The sequence below is a fragment of the Coregonus clupeaformis genome, chromosome 11 (assembly GCF_020615455.1).
Source record: "Coregonus clupeaformis isolate EN_2021a chromosome 11, ASM2061545v1, whole genome shotgun sequence".
NCBI classification, from domain to species: Eukaryota; Metazoa; Chordata; class Actinopteri; order Salmoniformes; family Salmonidae; genus Coregonus; species Coregonus clupeaformis.
Window position 1 is genome coordinate 17,063,930 of NC_059202.1, and position 16,980 is coordinate 17,080,909.

The window sequence follows — 16,980 nt, forward strand, 5'->3', positions numbered from 1 at the left end:
GAATCCCGGTTTCAACTGTACTGGGCAGATGGCGTCATGTGGGCGAGCAGTTTGCTGATGTCAACGCTGTGAACAGAGTGCCCCATGGTGGCGGTGGGCTTGTGGTATGGGCAGGCATAAGCTACAGACAATGAACACAATTGCATTTAATCGATGGCAATTTGAATGCACAGAGATACCGTGACGAGATCCTTAGGCCCATTGTTATACCATTCATCCGCCGCCATGACCTCATGTTTCAGCATGGTAATGCACGGTCCCATGTCACAAGGATCTGTACACAATTCCTGGAAGCTGTATATGTCCCAGTTCTTCCATGGCCTGCATACTCACCAGACATGTCACCCATTGAGCATGTTTGGGATGCTCTGGATCAACGTGTAAGACAACGTGTTCCAGTTCCCGCCAATATCCAGCAACTTCGCACAGCCATTGAAGAAGAGTGGGACAACATTCCACAGGCCATAATCAACAGCCTGATCAACTCTATGGGAAGGAGATGTGTCACGCTGCATGAGGCAAATGGTGGTCACACCAGATACTGACAGGTTTTCTGATCCACGCCCCTACCATTTTTTCAACCTGGTCTCAGAGCATTTCGTATTATTCTGTATGTAAATCCGTGACATGGTATGTATTAATTTGTGGATGTCCATCACCCATTTCATATTATATGTGACGAATTACAATTCGTATTAAATGTCACGTATTTTCAAAACATACCATATGTTACGATTTTGCAAACGTATGATATGTTAAGAATTCTAGCTAGGTGGCTAGGTGGCTAACGTTAGCTAGCTCGCTAACGTTAGCTAGGCTAGGGGTTAGTGTAAGGGGTTAGGGTTAAATTTAAGAGTTAGGTTAAAGGGCTAAGGTTAGGGTTAGGGGAAGTTTTAGCTAAAAGTGTTAAAGTTAGGGTTAGGTGAAGGGTTAGCTAAAATAATTAAGGTTATGGTTAGGGGAAGGGTTAGCTAACATGCCTAGTAGTTGCAAACTAGCTAAAAAGTAGTAAGTAGTTGAAAATTAGCTAAAGTTGTCCGTGATGAGATTCAAACTCACAACCTTTGGGTTGCGAGACGTTCACGTTATCAACCCACCCATTCACCCCCCTTTCTTATGTAACTATACCAAACATAACATATCATACTGAATGGAGTGTCTCAGATTTACGTACAGAATATGAAATGCTCTGAGACCATTTTTTTTTTTTTAAAGGTATCTGTGACCAACATATGTTTATCTGTGTTCCCAGTCATGTGGAATCCATAGACTAGGGCCTAATGAATTGATGTCAATTGACTGATGTCCTTATATGAACTGTAACTCAGTAAAATCTTTGAAATTATTGCATGTTGGCTTTATATTTTTGTTCAGTGTAGAACATTACATGATGCAATTGTAATGTAAAACTGCTATCTAGGTAGTACAGTGGGGGAAAAAAGTATTTAGTCAGCCACCAATTGTGCAAGTTCTCCCACTTAAAAAGATGAGAGAGGCCTGTAATTTTCATCATAGGTACACTTCAACTATGACAGACAAATTGAGATTTTTTTTCTCCAGAAAATCACATTGTAGGATTTTTTATGAATTTATTTGCAAATTATGGTGGAAAATAAGTATTTGGTCACCTACAAACAAGCAAGATTTCTGGCTCTCACAGAGCTGTAACTTCTTCTTTAAGAGGCTCCTCTGTCCTCCACTCGTTACCTGTATTAATGGCACCTGTTTGAATTTGTTATCAGTATAAAAGACACCTGTCCACAACCTCAAACAGTCACACTCCAAACTCCACTATGGCTAAGACCAAAGAGCTGTCAAAGGACACCAGAAACAAAATTGTAGACCTGCACCAGGCTGGGAAGACTGAATCTGCAATAGGTAAGCAGCTTGGTTTGAAGAAATCAACTGTGGGAGCAATTATTAGGAAATGGAAGACATACAAGACCACTGATAATCTCCCTCGATCTGGGGCTCCACGCAAGATCTCACCCCGTGGGGTCAAAATGATCACAAGAACGGTGAGCAAATATCCCAGAACCACACGGGGGGACCTAGTGAATGACCTGCAGAGAGCTGGGACCAAAGTAACAAAGCCTACCATCAGTAACACACTACGCCGCCAGGGACTCAAATCCTGCAGTGCAAGACGTGTCCCCCTGCTTAAGCCAGTACATGTCCAGGCCCGTCTGAAGTTTGCTAGAGTGCATTTGGATGATCCAGAAGAGGATTGGGAGAATGTCATATGGTCAGATGAAACCAAAATAGAACTTTTTGGTAAAAACTCAACTCGTCGTGTTTGGAGGACAAAGAATGCTGAGTTGCATCCAAAGAACACAATACCTACTGTGAAGCATGGGGGTGGAAACATCATGCTTTTGGGCTGTTTTTCTGCAAAGGGACCAGGACGACTGATCTGTGTAAAGGAAAGAATGAATGGGGCCATGTATCGTGAGATTTTGAGTGAAAACCTCCTTCCATCAGCAAGGGCATTGAAGATGAAACGTGGCTGGGTCTTTCAGCATGACAATGATCCCAAACACACCGCCCGGGCAACGAAGGAGTGGCTTCTTAATAAGCATTTCAAGGTCCTGGAGTGGCCTAACCATCTTTGGAGGGAGTTGAAAGTCCGTGTTGCCCAGCGACAGCCCCAAAACATCACTGCTCTAGAGGAGATCTGCATGGAGGAATGGACCAAAATACCAGCAACAGTTTGTGAAAACCTTGTGAAGACTTACAGAAAACGTTTGACCTGTGTCATTGCCAACAAAGGGTATTTAACAAAGTATTGAGAAACTTTTGTTATTGACCAAATACTAATTTTCCACCATAATTTCAAATAAATTCATAAAAAATCCTACAATGTGATTTTCTGGATTTTTTTTCTTCTCATTTTGTCTGTCATAGTTGACGTGTACTTATGATGAAAATTACAGGCCTCTCTCATCTTTTTAAGTGGGAGAACTTGCACAATTGGTGGCTGACTAAATACTGTTTTTCCCCACTGCACATTCAACTTTGCATAGTCAAAGCATAAACGTGCAAACCATCAACTTTATAAAATCATCCATGGTGATATTCCAAATCACCAGGGTAGTGGCTTCCAGGTGTAGTGTAGAAATTAACCATGATCCTTTTCAGTCAATCCACCAATTATGGACAACACATATGATATGCGTTATTGTTATTTCTAGCATAGTGGTGGGAAATGGTGTTTCATAAAGAAAGTAGCATATTTTTCCAGTTATTTTTCTCCACTTTCTTGCCATTAAATCGAGTTAAGGAGGAAATCGACGCCTTTGCATCCTGAATGGAGATTGTGTTATGTATGAACTGGTCCACGGGGAAGTGTATCATTGGCTGCAGGCATTCGCTTTGGTCGGTAAAATGAAACGACTCAATTTCGCCATCTGCCGGCCTTTGGGCTAGGTTTCTGGCAATAATCTTACCCGGAGAAGAGCTCGCATCACCAGACTTTCCACTATTTGAAGACCGAGGCCTCGCTGGGTGCAGTCATCTTTAACGTTTAAAAGCACAACTCATGGTTATTATGAGAAGTCATTAGTTATTTTGGGCTATTTCTTCGTATGCACTGTAGTGACTACTGACTCTACAGTACACAATGATTTACTGCAGTGGTTTAGATTTAATGGTAAGCCATTTTACGCGCATCTCGTTGCAATAACCACACCAATAGTAGGCGTATATAGCACATAATGGAAAACAAATGTAGCCTAACGTGAGTAATCATTTAGTTAAAAAAAAAAAATAGTATTAGGCCGAAAGCGCCTTATCCTTTCCCTTTTGCCGGACCGACCGTGGTAAGAAACGTTTACCTTCTCACTAATACAGTTTACTTTGCGCTTGAATCATTGCTGAAAATGAAGAAACTGACATTTACACAAACTGTGCAACCATCTTTATTTTACAGTGATAACTTACACTGGTCTAACATTAATAACATCTTCTGAGAAACATAATCATGATCAGATTAGTACCATTCAAATGAACTTCAGTTTAATGAATCCATGAAACAGAAGTGGATAGTGATGTTGGCCAGAAAAAGATCAGGGGTACAGTAGTTCAAATCAGTGTCTATTCGGAACAGAAACAGATGCCTCCACCAAATGTGCAAAAATAAAATAATTCTAACTCCTGAGACCACATGGTGTCAGAGTTCTGGAACTTCAACAGAGCAGGTGATTGAAAACCCTTTCAAAGCTTCTACTGACATGCTTTAGAACATTTGTGACCCTGCATACCATAATGTACAAGGTGGAGCCCACCATTAATCTTGTTCTTTCACAACACAAAGTAAAAACCATAACTCTGAATTTCAAGCCAATGCTTGGCTTTGAGGGAAAGTGTTACCGGTCGCCTGAACTGTGCTTTCCATGGCCCCTCAGAAATGTGTACCACAGGAGGCTGCTGAAGGGGAGAACGGCTCATAATAATGGCTGGAATGGAGTGAATGGAATGGTATCAAACACATGGAAAACGTGTTTGCTGCATTCAATATCATTCCATTTATTCCGTTCCAGTGACTACTATGAGCCCGTCCTCACCAATTAAGGTGCCACCAGCAGCCTGTGATGTACACCATTTAAAAGTCAGAGGGCATCTTAAGGTGCATTACATTTGACTTTCAATGATGGTCAAGAAAATGACGGGGTATGGGAGTACAAAGCAATGTGCAAGCAACGAAACACCCTTCATGCTCCTGCTAATTGAGAGTCAAAACAGTTCATACAGTATACTGTGTACAGCCCATAGATAGATTTATATAATATAGTTATATTTAATTACATGGTACATCAGTGGGAGATGTGGCAGTTGTTGATTGGTAGACAGTGCTCATCCGTTACAATAAGTTACAACAGCAAAATAACATCCTTAGCACACATTGTGGCTGGCTGATCATCACAATCAGTGACTCCATGCAGCACATATCGTCCCACATAAAACAAGTGCCATGACTCCAGTACCATCACCTAGAAAGGTTCCACTGGCATTATAACGTTGAAACAAAGGTTTGCAGCACCTTTTTGAAAGAGGTTTTGTAAATTAATCCTTAATAAATTAGACGCACATTTCAATAAAATTACCTGAAAGAGAGACAGTATCTTTAGTAAATAATTTTCTAGAGAAATGTCTTAATCATTATTACTTTGGAGTTCCATGTCACACCCAATAGTTGAGCACAGTTCTTAGAGACAGGGTGTGCTCAAGCCAAGTGAGAGGACTTATAGGACATGATTCCAAACAGTGATATTGTGCTTGTTAGTTTTCATTGTCAAGTATGACTTACACAATATATTTTGAGCTCATGACCACTGCATGTATGTCTGAGGGAGGGTAATGGATATTTTTCCAGGGAACCCACATTAAAAACCTAGTCACAGATGGTCCAACATACAATATCTAGACAATGCCAACAGAAAATGCCAACAAAAATAACCCTATGGTATATCTTATTACTTTTGGGTCTTTCCCTAAAGGAAAGCAGAGGAGAGGGTTGATTTACATAAAGGTTGTTTAGTTTTTCTTGTCTGACGCTACCACCCCTCTGTCCTCTGGTGGGGACTACGGTGTGACTCCTGGTCAGCCATCTCACTTGGTCACTGCATGGATACCTTGTGCAAGGTAACCCACATTGCCAGAGGTGACACCAGCCATGGAGATACGCCCATCCTTTGTCATGTAGACGGAGAATTCCTTCGTGAGGCGCGCCACCTGCACAAGTTGAAATAGTTATACTCATTATGACTCATCAACTGCATATTAAGGAATTTGATATCTAGACAGATACTTATAGTATAGCCATGTTCAATGTTTCATCCATTGATTCCTTACCAGTAGGTGACCCAATGGAAATCACATACTATATTATGAGACAGTGTAGAGTATCAGCACACAGTTACTCTACCTGTTCAGGCTTCAGCCCTGTGAAGCAGAACATGCCAATTTGGTCAATGACGTGCTGCCAGTTCTGAGTGGAGCCCTCCTTCTTCAGGTTGGCCACTAACAGCTCCCTCATTGTGATGATGCGGTTGGCCATGCCATGCACCTCCCCCAGCCTAGGAAGAGAACAGCCATGACTCAGCTGGGCCCATATCATATTGGCTATGAGGCACAATTGAAATATGACACTTCGTGGATGACGCTTACTCACCACTCTTTGTACAGGTCTGGTGTATTGAGGATGGTGGCAGCGATGCGCGCTCCGTTCATGGGAGGGTTGGAGTAGATGGGCCGAATGAGGATCTTCAGCTGGGACTCCACACGCTTGGCCTCCTCAGCATCCTTACACACCACAGTGAAGCCCCCAACACGCTCACCTGAGGACATCACACACCACCACACAAGGCATGTTGCTTAGCTTAAATAATAAATAAATAAGGTATTTTGTTTTCCCAAAAACATTATCCTCAAACATGACCAGTGCGATTATCATAACTCACCATAGAGACCCATGTTCTTAGCAAAGGACTGAGAGAGCACAATGTTGTGGCCTTGCTCAATGAAATAACGGACAGCCCAGGCATCACGGTCAATATCACCACTGGCAAAGCCCTGGTAGGCCATGTCAAAGAACACCAGGAGGTTCCTTTTCTGGAAGAAAGGAAATTATGAGAGAACTTGTTATATACAGTGCCTTCAGAAAGTATTCACACACCTGGACTTCTTCCACATTTTGTTGTGTTACAGCTTGAATTTAAAATGGATTCAATTGAGATTGTGTCACTGGCCTACACACAATATCCCACATTTGACTAATTAATAAAAAATTAAAAGCTGAAATGTCTTGAGTCAATAAGTATTCAACCCCTTTGTTATGGAAAGCATAAATAAGTTCAGGAGTAAAAATGTGCTTAAGTCACATAATAAGTTGCAAGGACGCAATAATAGTGTTTAACATTATTTCTGAATGACTACCTCATCTCTGTACCCCACACATACAATTATCTGTAAGGTCCCTTAGTCGATCAGTGAATTTCAAACACAGATTCAACCACAAAGACCAGGGAGGTTTTCCAATGCCTCGCAAAGAAGGGCACCTATTGGTGGATGGGGTAAAAATAAAACAATAAACACTGAATATCCCTTTGAGCATGGTGAAGTTATTAATTACTGTGAGGGAAAAAAGTATTTGATCCCCTGCTGATTTTGTACAATTGCCAACTGACAAAGAAATGATCAGTCTATAATTTTTAATGGTAGGTTTATTTGAACAGTGAGAGACAGAATAACAAAAAAATCCAGAAAAACGCATGTCAAAAATGTTATAAATTGATTTGCATTTTAATGAGGGAAATAAGTATTTGACCCCTCTGCAAAACATGACTTAGTACTTGGTGGCAAAACCCTTTTTGACAAATCAGAGGTCAGACGTTTCTTGTAGTTGGCCACCAGGTTTGCACACATCTCAGGAGGGATTTTGTCCCACTCCTCTTTGCAGATCTTCTCCAAGTCATTAAGGTTTCGAGGCTGACGTTTGGCAACTCGAACCTTCAGCTCCGTCCACAGATTTTCTATGGGATTAAGGTCTGGAGACTGGCTAGGCCACTCCAGGACCTTAATGTGCTTCTTCTTGAACCACTCCTTTGTTGCCTTGGCCGTGTGTTTTGGGTCATTGTCATGCTGGAATACCCATCCACGACCCATTTTCAATGCCCTGGCTGAGGGAAGGAGGTTCTCACCCAAGATTTGACGGTACATGGCCCCGTCCACCGTCCCTTTGATGCGGTGAACTTGTCCTGTCCCCTTAGCAGAAAAACACCCCCAAAGCATAATGTTTCCACCTCCATGTTTGACAGTGGGGATGGTGTTCTTGGGGTCATAGGCAGCATTCCTCCTCCTCCAAACACGGCGAGTTGAGTTGATGCCAAAGAGCTCCATTTTGGTCTCATCTGACCACAACATTTTCACCCAGTTCTCCTCTGAATCATTCAGATGTTCATTGGCAAACTTCAGACGGGCATGTATATGTGCTTTCTTGAGCAGGGGGGACCTTGCGGGCGCTGCAGGATTTCAGTCCTTCACGGCGTAGTGCGTTACCAATTGTTTTCTTGGTGACTATGGTCCCAGCTGCCTTGAGATCATTGACAAGATCCTCCCGTGTAGTTCTGGGCTGATTCCTCACCGTTCTCATGATCATTGCAACTCCACGAGGTGAGATCTTGCATGGAGCCCCAGGCCGAGGGAGAGTTCTTTTGTATTTCTTCCATTTGCGAATAATCGCACCAACTGTTGTCACCTTCTCACCAAGCTTCTTGGCGATGGTCTTGTAGCCCATTCCAGCCATGTGTAGGTCTACAATCTTGTCCCTGACATCCTTGGAGAGCTTTTTGGTCTTGGCCATGGTGGAGAGTTTGGAATCTGATTGATTGATTGCTTCTGTGGACAGGTGTCTTTTATACAGGTAACAAGCTGAGATTAAGAGCACTCCCTTTAAGAGTGTTCTCCTAATCTCAGCTCGTTACCTGTATAAAAGACACCTGGGAGACAAATCTTTCTGATTGAGAGGGGGTCCAATACTTATTTCCCTCATTAAAATGCAAATCAATTTATAAAATTTTTGACATACGTTTTTCTGGATTTTGTTGTTGTTATTCTGTCTCTCACTGTTCAAATAAACCTACCATTAAAATTATAGACGGATCATTTCTTTGTCAGTGGGCAAACGTACAAAATCAGCAGGGGATCAAATACATTTTTCCCTCACTGTATGTATGTATGTATGTACGTACGTACGTACGTACGTACGTACAGGGTTGTGGGTTAGATTCCCACGCGGGGCCAGTATGAAAAAAAAATTATGCACTCACTAAGTCGCTCTGGATAAGAGCGTCTGCTAAATGACAAAAGTAAATTATATATATATACATACATACATACACACACACAGTGGGGAGAACAAGTATTTGATACACTGCTGATTTTGCAGGTTTTCCTACTTACAAAGCATGTAGAGGTCTGTAATTTTTATCATAGGTACACTTCAACTGTGAGAGACGGAATCTAAAACAAAAATCCAGAAAATCACATTGTATGATTTTTAAGTAATTAATTTGCATGACACAAGTATTTGATCACCTACCAACCAGTAAGAATTCCGGCTCTCACAGACCTGTTAGTTTTTCTTTAAGAAGCCCTCCTGTTCTCCACTCATTACCTGTATTAACTGCACCTGTTTGAACTCGTTACCTGTATAAAAGACACCTGTCCACACACTCAATCAAACAGACTCCAACCTCTCCACAATGGCCAAGACCAGAGAGCTGTGTAAGGACATCAGGGATAAAATTGTAGACCTGCACAAGGCTGGGATGGGCTACAGGACAATAGGCAAGCAGCTTGGTGAGAAGGCAACAACTGTTGGCGCAATTATTAGAAAATGGAAGAAGTTCAAGATGACGGCCAATCACCCTCGGTCTGGGGCTCCATGCAAGATCTCACCTCGTGGGGCATCAATGATCATGAGGAAGGTGAGGGATCAGCCCAGAACTACACGGCAGGACCTGGTCAATGACCTGAAGAGAGCTGGGACCACAGTCTCAAAGAAAACCATTAGTAACACACTATGCCGTCATGGATTAAAATCCTGCAGCGCATGCAAGGTCCCCCTGCTCAAGCCAGCGCATGTCCAGGCCCGTCTGAAGTTTGCCAATGACCATCTGGATGATCCAGAGGAGGAATGGGAGAAGGTCATGTGGTCTGATGAGACAAAAATATAGCTTTTTGGTCTAAACTCCACTCGCCGTGTTTGAAGGAAGAAGAAGGATGAGTACAACCCCAAGAACACCATCCCAACCATGAAGCATGGAGGTGGAAACATCATTCTTTGGGGATGCTTTTCTGCAAAGGGGACAGGACGACTGCACCGTATTGAGGGGAGGATGGATGGGGCCATGTATCGCGAGATCTTGGCCAACAACCTCCTTCCCTCAGTAAGAGCATTGAAGATGGGTCGTGGCTGGGTCTTCCAGCATGACAACGACCCGAAACACACAGCCAGGGCAACTAAGGAGTGGCTCCGTAAGAAGCATCTCAAGGTCCTGGAGTGGCCTAGCCAGTCTCCAGACCTGAACCCAATAGAAAATCTTTGGAGGGAGCTGAAAGTCCGTATTGCCCAGCGACAGCCCCGAAACCTGAAGGATCTGGAGAAGGTCTGTATGGAGGAGTGGGCCAAAATCCCTGTTGCAGTGTGTGCAAACCTGGTTAAGACCTACAGGAAACGTATGATCTCTAATTGCAAACAAAGGTTTCTGTACCAAATATTAAGTTCTGCTTTTCTGATGTATCAAATACTTATGTCATGCAATAAAATGCAAATTAATTACTTAAAAATCATACAAATGTGATTTTCTGGATTTTTGTTTTAGATTCCGTCTCTCACAGTTGAAGTGTACCTATGATAAAAATTACAGACCTCTACATGCTTTGTAAGTAGGAAAACCTGCAAAATCGGTAGTGTATCAAATACTTGTTCTCCCCACTGTATGTATGTATGTATGTATGTATGTATGTATGTATGTATGTATGTATGTATGTATGTATGTATGTATGTATGTATGTATGTATGTATGTATGTATGTATATATATATATATATATATATATATATATATATATATATATACACACACACACACTGTCAGCGGCATCTACCACTTGCCACTGTAGGTCTGGGCTGAGGTTTGTTTCACCTCTCGGCCTATGTCGTGTGTGGAGTTTCCTGTTGGACAGAGTGGTGAGTGAATGCACTGCTAAAAAGGCTAATTACATTTTAGTCATTTAGCAGACGCTCTTATCCAGAGCGACTTACAGTTAGTGAGTGCATCCATTTTTTTTCTTCCCATACTGGTCCCCCGTGGGAAACGAACCCACAACCCTGGCGTTGCAAACGCCATGCTCTACCAACTGAGCTACACGGGACTAAACAAAGCCTTACATCTAGGTCCCCCAGAACCAGGATTGTGAAACACTGCTCTGGTGTATGCAAATCCAGGGGAGTAGGGAACATAACGAGCATACATGAATCATTCATGATTCCACTCGTTCACAGAGGTAGGCCCGATTAGAACTCAGATCAAGAAGCCTTCTGAGCGTTGGTCAACGCTTGGAACGCAATAATAAGTGGGTAAGCGATAATTAACTAAATAAAAAGGCAAGTGAACGCTATTTCACAAATAAAAAGGTGCGTAAACGGTGCTTACCTTCTACTACATCCCTGGATGGGTCTGGCAAAACCATTCATAAACATCAATATCCTGCAGGCAGGGTTGAAGCGACATTTGCCCGGGATTTTAGCTATCGATGTGACGTTTGGCGGCGCTGAATCAGTCAGTTCTGTACTTGTCTGGCTGAGTGGCAGTGTGGGTGGAATGAGCGAGCTTGCCTGGCAACCAGCGCACGAAATACGTGAGGAAATAAAACTTAGTAGTCTGCTTAGAAATTAATTCTTAAGACCAATACATTTCTAATATTTTTTATATTAACATATTTGATCACTTTCTGTTCTCCTCTCATTTTAATTCAAGTATTTTTTAAGTACCAACTTCAGAAAATGTCTGATTTTCAAGGTATTTCAGTACTTGAATTTCAGAGTGCCAAATTAAAGTACTTTAAGCACCTTGTGCGAACCTTGCTCTACCTGAAAATACATGATCTAAGTGATTTATAGTTGGTATTCAGCAGTCATAAATGTATGCCTTATTTACTTTGGAGAACTACAAAATAGTGATTTTGCCAGACAGCATATGCAGCAGCTCTATACAGATGAGATGACTTGGAATTAAAGAATAAAGTCATCAAATAAAACAAATATAATACACAATTAAATATTTTATTAAAGTGAATAAATTATGGTTAAGTGATTAGCTGTAATGAGCAGTCACTACCATCATGGGACATTTATTAATTGTGTTACAGCATTCAACCCAAATAATCAAAATCCGTGAATATTTTTTAAATAATCAAACCGATCTCAAAAAGCACTAATCGATGCCAAAGGTGATTCTAACATGTATTGACTCAGGGGTGTGAATACTTATGTAAATGACATATTTCATTTTCAATAAATTTGCAAATACCTCTAAAAACATGTTTTCACTTTGTCGTTATGGGGTAGATGGGTGAGATGTTATTTATTTAAATCAATTTTAAATTCAGTCTAACAACAAAATGTGGAATAAGTCAAGGGGTATGAATACTTTCTTAAGGCACTGTATTTTGGCCTGGTTGGTGGATCGAATTAGGTTTCATAGGGCTACTGGGTCGTTCCACCACTTGAATACCACCAGTGTAAACTTAAACGACTAAAACCAGATATAATGTAGAAAATAATTACCTATATATTTTGTTAAATAATATAATCTTTGAGAACTAATAGTCACCAAAATAAAAGCTCAAGTAACACAGTCAGGGAGAATGGAAAATTCCCAAAACAATTAATTTAGCCGTATTGATTTTGTTTTATGTTTAAGCAAAAGAACACAGCAATAGCCATAGCAAAATGAATAGAATTACAGGAAATGTGCTTTAAAAATGCTAAATATTCTACACCAAGATGGGGGGCCTCTAAAATGTTCTCTGAAATTCAGCCGCGCCAACGGGCCGGCCGCACCCATTGCCATGCCCACCACCTAAGCCCCTTTTTTGATCCAGAAAAAAACCTGTACAGTAACAGCGTTGACCGTAACAGGGTTGACGATTTCATCTTCAAATCAGCCATAAATCCCCTTGTGACAGGGGGAATGGAAGCTTGTTGTGTGCAACAGAGATTATTGTTAAAACATTTCTAGCCTGTCTATCTATGGGTAACATGGTTGACGTGTTATACTCCACCCGCTCAGTTTTCCTCCACAAAACACCAGAAAATTGCCCAAAAAAGAGTAGAACCAGCTCACCTGCTTTTACACTATGATTTGACTATTAGATGTTCAATGTTTATTTTAAAACAATTTTTTAAAGGAATAGTTTTACCATATTAAAATGAGAGTTCAGTTCACGTAACAGGGTTGACCTTAAAATGAGGGACAAGTTTCACATTAAATCGTGGGTTAAAATCTTCCTAGAAGTCACCGAGGGTGCACATAGGGACATGTCAAAACTCTGGTTTTTGGCACTTTAGCAAGTCTTTATTCATATAACAAATCTGATTTATAGAATTGTTCATATGGTCTATATTAAAGGGCACTTCATTTAATTTAACAGGCTTTAAAAAATGTTGTGCACACTTTCTACCTAAAATATCAAAGCGACGCAAAAGGCACTCATTTTGTGGAACGACCCTACTACAGCACTTTATATTTAGCTGTGTTTACCTTCACCAGGTTAGCAATCTCCTTCCACTGCTCTGGCCGAGGGTCCACTCCTGTGGGGTTGTGGGCACAGGCATGAAGCATGATGACACTTTTCTCAGGGATTTTCTAAATAAGAGGAAACAATAACACATTTGTTGATCCCAGCAGCTACTTGAAGTACACATTGATAGGGGGAGTACAATGTATACACATTGGTAGGGGGAGATTAGGCTTCTGTGCCATGTCTTACAGAGATGTCATTCAGGGCTCCCTGGAAGTCAAAGCCACAGGTCTTTGGGTCATAGTAGGTGTAGGCCTTCAGTTGCATCCCAGCGTCTCTGAAGATAGGTGTATGGTTCCCCCAGGAGGGCTTGGGCAGGTACACATCCCGGGCCTCTGTATGGAAACGGGACTGAGGGAGGGGTGCAGGAACAAAGAAATTAGGGAAAAGAAGAGACCGTCATTCATAAGCCTTCATGATGATGGTTAGATCTGTAAAAAAGCAAAAGGATCAGGGCTCTTACCAGGAAGTTGGCTCCAATTCTCAAGGACCCAGTTCCAGAAATAGTTTGGACAGTGATGTTCTGTGAACAGGGAATAAACAACAAACTGTCAAAATAAGGCTTCTAAAGCTGTGCTGTAGAATCAGGATGTCTGAGGTTCCAGGAAAAGCTCGACTTACCCTGCCACTCTTGATGACCTCATTGTCGTCTCCCAAAGCCAGCTTGGCGCATGCCTTGGTAAAGTCCCCCAGACCGCCAATAGCCAGGTATTCTTTGTCCAGCTTCTTTGCAGCAATCTGAGCTTCAGCCTAAGAATACAGAGGGTCAAAGTCAAGCCAAGGTTTTTAGTTAAGTCTGTTGTTCTCGGTGTCAAAGCGATTGTAGGCAGCTAGGCTGACGTCTTTTTAACTTCTAGTCTCTCGTAAAAGTTGTTAGTTTATCAAGTTATGAGGTATATAATGATTCATTATCATCATAATCATCTAGCAGTGATTGAACACACCTTGCGAACACAGCTGAGGACATATGGCTTGCCCTGGTCATCACGGTATGCTCCTACACCCAGGTTCATCTTCTTAGGGTTGGTGTCACGCTTGTAGGCCTCCGACACCCCCAGGATGGGGTCAGGGGGACCCATCTGCACCTCGGACCACCATGAGCTGAAACAGTCGGGGAGGTAGATTGAATCACCCCGTAGAAGATAGAGCCGGTAAATCACAGACTTGCATCGACTCAATTTACACCCAATTAAGTAGTCTGATACCTTTGCACTAAGTAGGATTTGATCCAAATTAGGTGGTGGTAATCTCCTAACAGTCTGAAGTTGATTAAGCTAAAGTCTGCTTTCACACAGAGGAATGCTGGATAACCTGTGTGCAGCATCAACAACCAACCACTAATGTTGCAAGGATGACATTATGTCCATAGGCATACATCATTTATTGCATCAATGACTACATTTTGATGGGCCTAGCTTTCTTTCAGTGGTCAGCAGTAGTACAGTAATGAAACATGCTTGACCAGTCATGTGGAGGGGGGAAAGCACTACATGCCCAGCCAGCTAGCTTGTAGCTACATAATACAAACTAACTAGTTAGTGTTTTGTGACTTTAGCACTGTCAGATAAATCTTTGACTTTAGTGTGTAGCAAGCTAACAAAGCTGTTTCAACTCCTCCAACATAAAAAAAAAAAAAAATGTAGCTAGCTGTGGCTATCAGGTAACCAGTTAGCTGCCAAAACACATCGTTGGATCCTAGTTAGCTTGCCAGCTAGCTACTGAACAACCTTGGTTTGTGTGGCGAGGTTGCAAATAGCCAACCAGCCTCACAAGGCCTATGAAATCCGCTAACTAACGTCACATCATTGGCTACTTTGCTAATTACCTGGACATGGCTGTGAAAAACAGTTAACTAACATGCTAGCTGTCCATTTGTCTTGAGCTAGCTAGCAAGCAAGCCTGCTCCCTTTGAGGGGAAAGTCAAAGGGTCGTTCGTCTGCTAGCTAGCTCTGCACAAGTTGTCTATGGCTGTCAGCTAACTGAGCTAGCTAGCTAACATTAACTAGCCGACTAGTCAATAAAACAACAATAAAGCAGTACTCTCGGAGTACAATTTACCTGGCACGAATGGAGAGTACACCCAATGGAGGGTGAACCCCGACGGTAGAAATTATCTTGCTAGATTTCAACAAGGCCATTGCTGGTACTCAAGACAACACGCACGGAAAACGGTTTCCTGAGTTCCCACACACTGTACTAGCTAGATCAGCTGTAAATTGCAGCACACCACCAGTGCTCAGCAGCGCAACCTCTTCTTCTTCTTCTTCTTCTTCTTCAGTGGGGTTTATCGGCGGTTGGCATCCAACGTTATGGTGCATTACCGCCTGCAGCGTAACCAATCAGAATTCAGTCTTTTTGAGTGCACTGCAGGTTTGGGAGTAGCATGTAATACACAGTATTGGCCATTTGGTGGCTATACAGCATCATAGTGGTTTATCAAAAACAAGGTCTCTTTTCAGAATATTTCAATAGGGGTTTGTAATGCTATTGTATTTATTATTTATCAGCCCACCCAGTGTACTTACTTTAAATGTTGACATCTTAAATAAGTTGATAATCAGCTCTTTATTGTCATTAAATCTCTCACATTCAAAGATCGATTAGGTTATACAGAGCACAACCCCAATGGCAGTCAAGCATACACAACTTTACCTGGAATGCTTTATTTGTTGGTTGCATTGACTATAAGTGTTACCATTGAAAAATAAGGTTTCTACCAATGCATGCAAATTATTACTGTAGCTTACCATGTCCACTCTTTGCAGTGTCTTTCAGGGCTTTATCACTCCATTTTACAAAAAATGTATCCTTATGATCTAGAATATTAGATGCAATATTAGTCCATAGATTATAACAGTGAAATAGATGTGTGTGAATGTTTGTAAATGCAATAAATGTAGAGATTCCCTCAATTCAAGGGAGAGATGTTCGGAGGGCTTTTTCTATGACTGAGTGATGACATTGCAGATTAAATTTTCATGCAGGAAGGAATGAATGCATTCCGCTGTGTATAGCAAAAGTGAGGTGTGAGTTAGGGTTAGTGAAGCAAGAGTAAGTGTACCTCTATCTCTGAGAAGCCTCTCCCTTTCTTCCCCCATCCTGTATTTCTAGCTCACCATCACCCACATGACTTCCTCTCCTGTCTGCTTCCATATTAGTCTGCCTCTCCTCTCAGATTGAAACAGCAAATCTGTTGGAAAGGCTATTTTAATATTGTCATCTATAATCTGTGTGGAAAATGGAATGGATCTTAGTAGGAATAGTTGTGGAAAAGCTCTGATACCACAATGAATGTGTAAACATAATCGAAGTTGAGAGAATATAGACTATCCTGTTGTATTATTGGATTTACGTATTGCCTTTGTAGGTCAACATTATTATTTTGGATCTTGTATATCACCACACAAGCAGCTATGTGTTGGGATGGCCTAAGTCCATAGCAAATGTATTACAATGCATTATGGGTTTGTGGGAGCATAGCCCCTTAGGATAAAGATGGATTGCCTGTGTGCAATTATCAAAGATGCAGTCGGATGCTTAGAAATGCCTCTGTCATGTGCTGATGGCATGTTGGCAGTGTTAGACAAAATGATTGACTTAATTTACAGTGTGTTAG

The 16,980-nt window shown here is 41.6% G+C and overlaps 1 protein-coding gene across 1 annotated transcript; it reads right to left on the minus strand.

Moving 5' to 3' along the window:
* Positions 1-3,901: 3,901 nt before the first annotated feature.
* Positions 3,902-15,650, minus strand: LOC121576635 (aspartate aminotransferase, mitochondrial). Its single transcript, XM_041889940.2, has 10 exons — positions 15,423-15,650; positions 14,309-14,465; positions 13,986-14,114; positions 13,828-13,887; positions 13,554-13,715; positions 13,325-13,429; positions 6,459-6,609; positions 6,170-6,335; positions 5,924-6,074; positions 3,902-5,730 (listed from the first exon to the last, which is right to left on the minus strand). Exons 1-10 carry the CDS (start codon positions 15,500-15,502, stop codon positions 5,608-5,610), a joined length of 1,284 nt encoding a protein of 427 aa, XP_041745874.1. The 5' UTR covers positions 15,503-15,650; the 3' UTR covers positions 3,902-5,607.
* Between the last annotated feature and the right edge of the window lie 1,330 nt (positions 15,651-16,980).

Excerpts from the sequence above, each read along its gene's own strand:
- LOC121576635 (XM_041889940.2), bottom strand. The coding sequence starts at position 15,502 with ATGGCCTTGTTGAAATCTAGCAAGATAATTTCTACCGTCGGGGTTCAC. Across the intron at positions 14,115-14,308 it reads TCCTCAGCTGTGTTCGCAAG|GCTGAAGCTCAGATTGCTGC; the intron begins GTGTGTTCAATC and ends CTGTATTCTTAG. Across the intron at positions 5,731-5,923 it reads CAGGGCTGAAGCCTGAACAG|GTGGCGCGCCTCACGAAGGA; the intron begins GTAGAGTAACTG and ends CAACTTGTGCAG.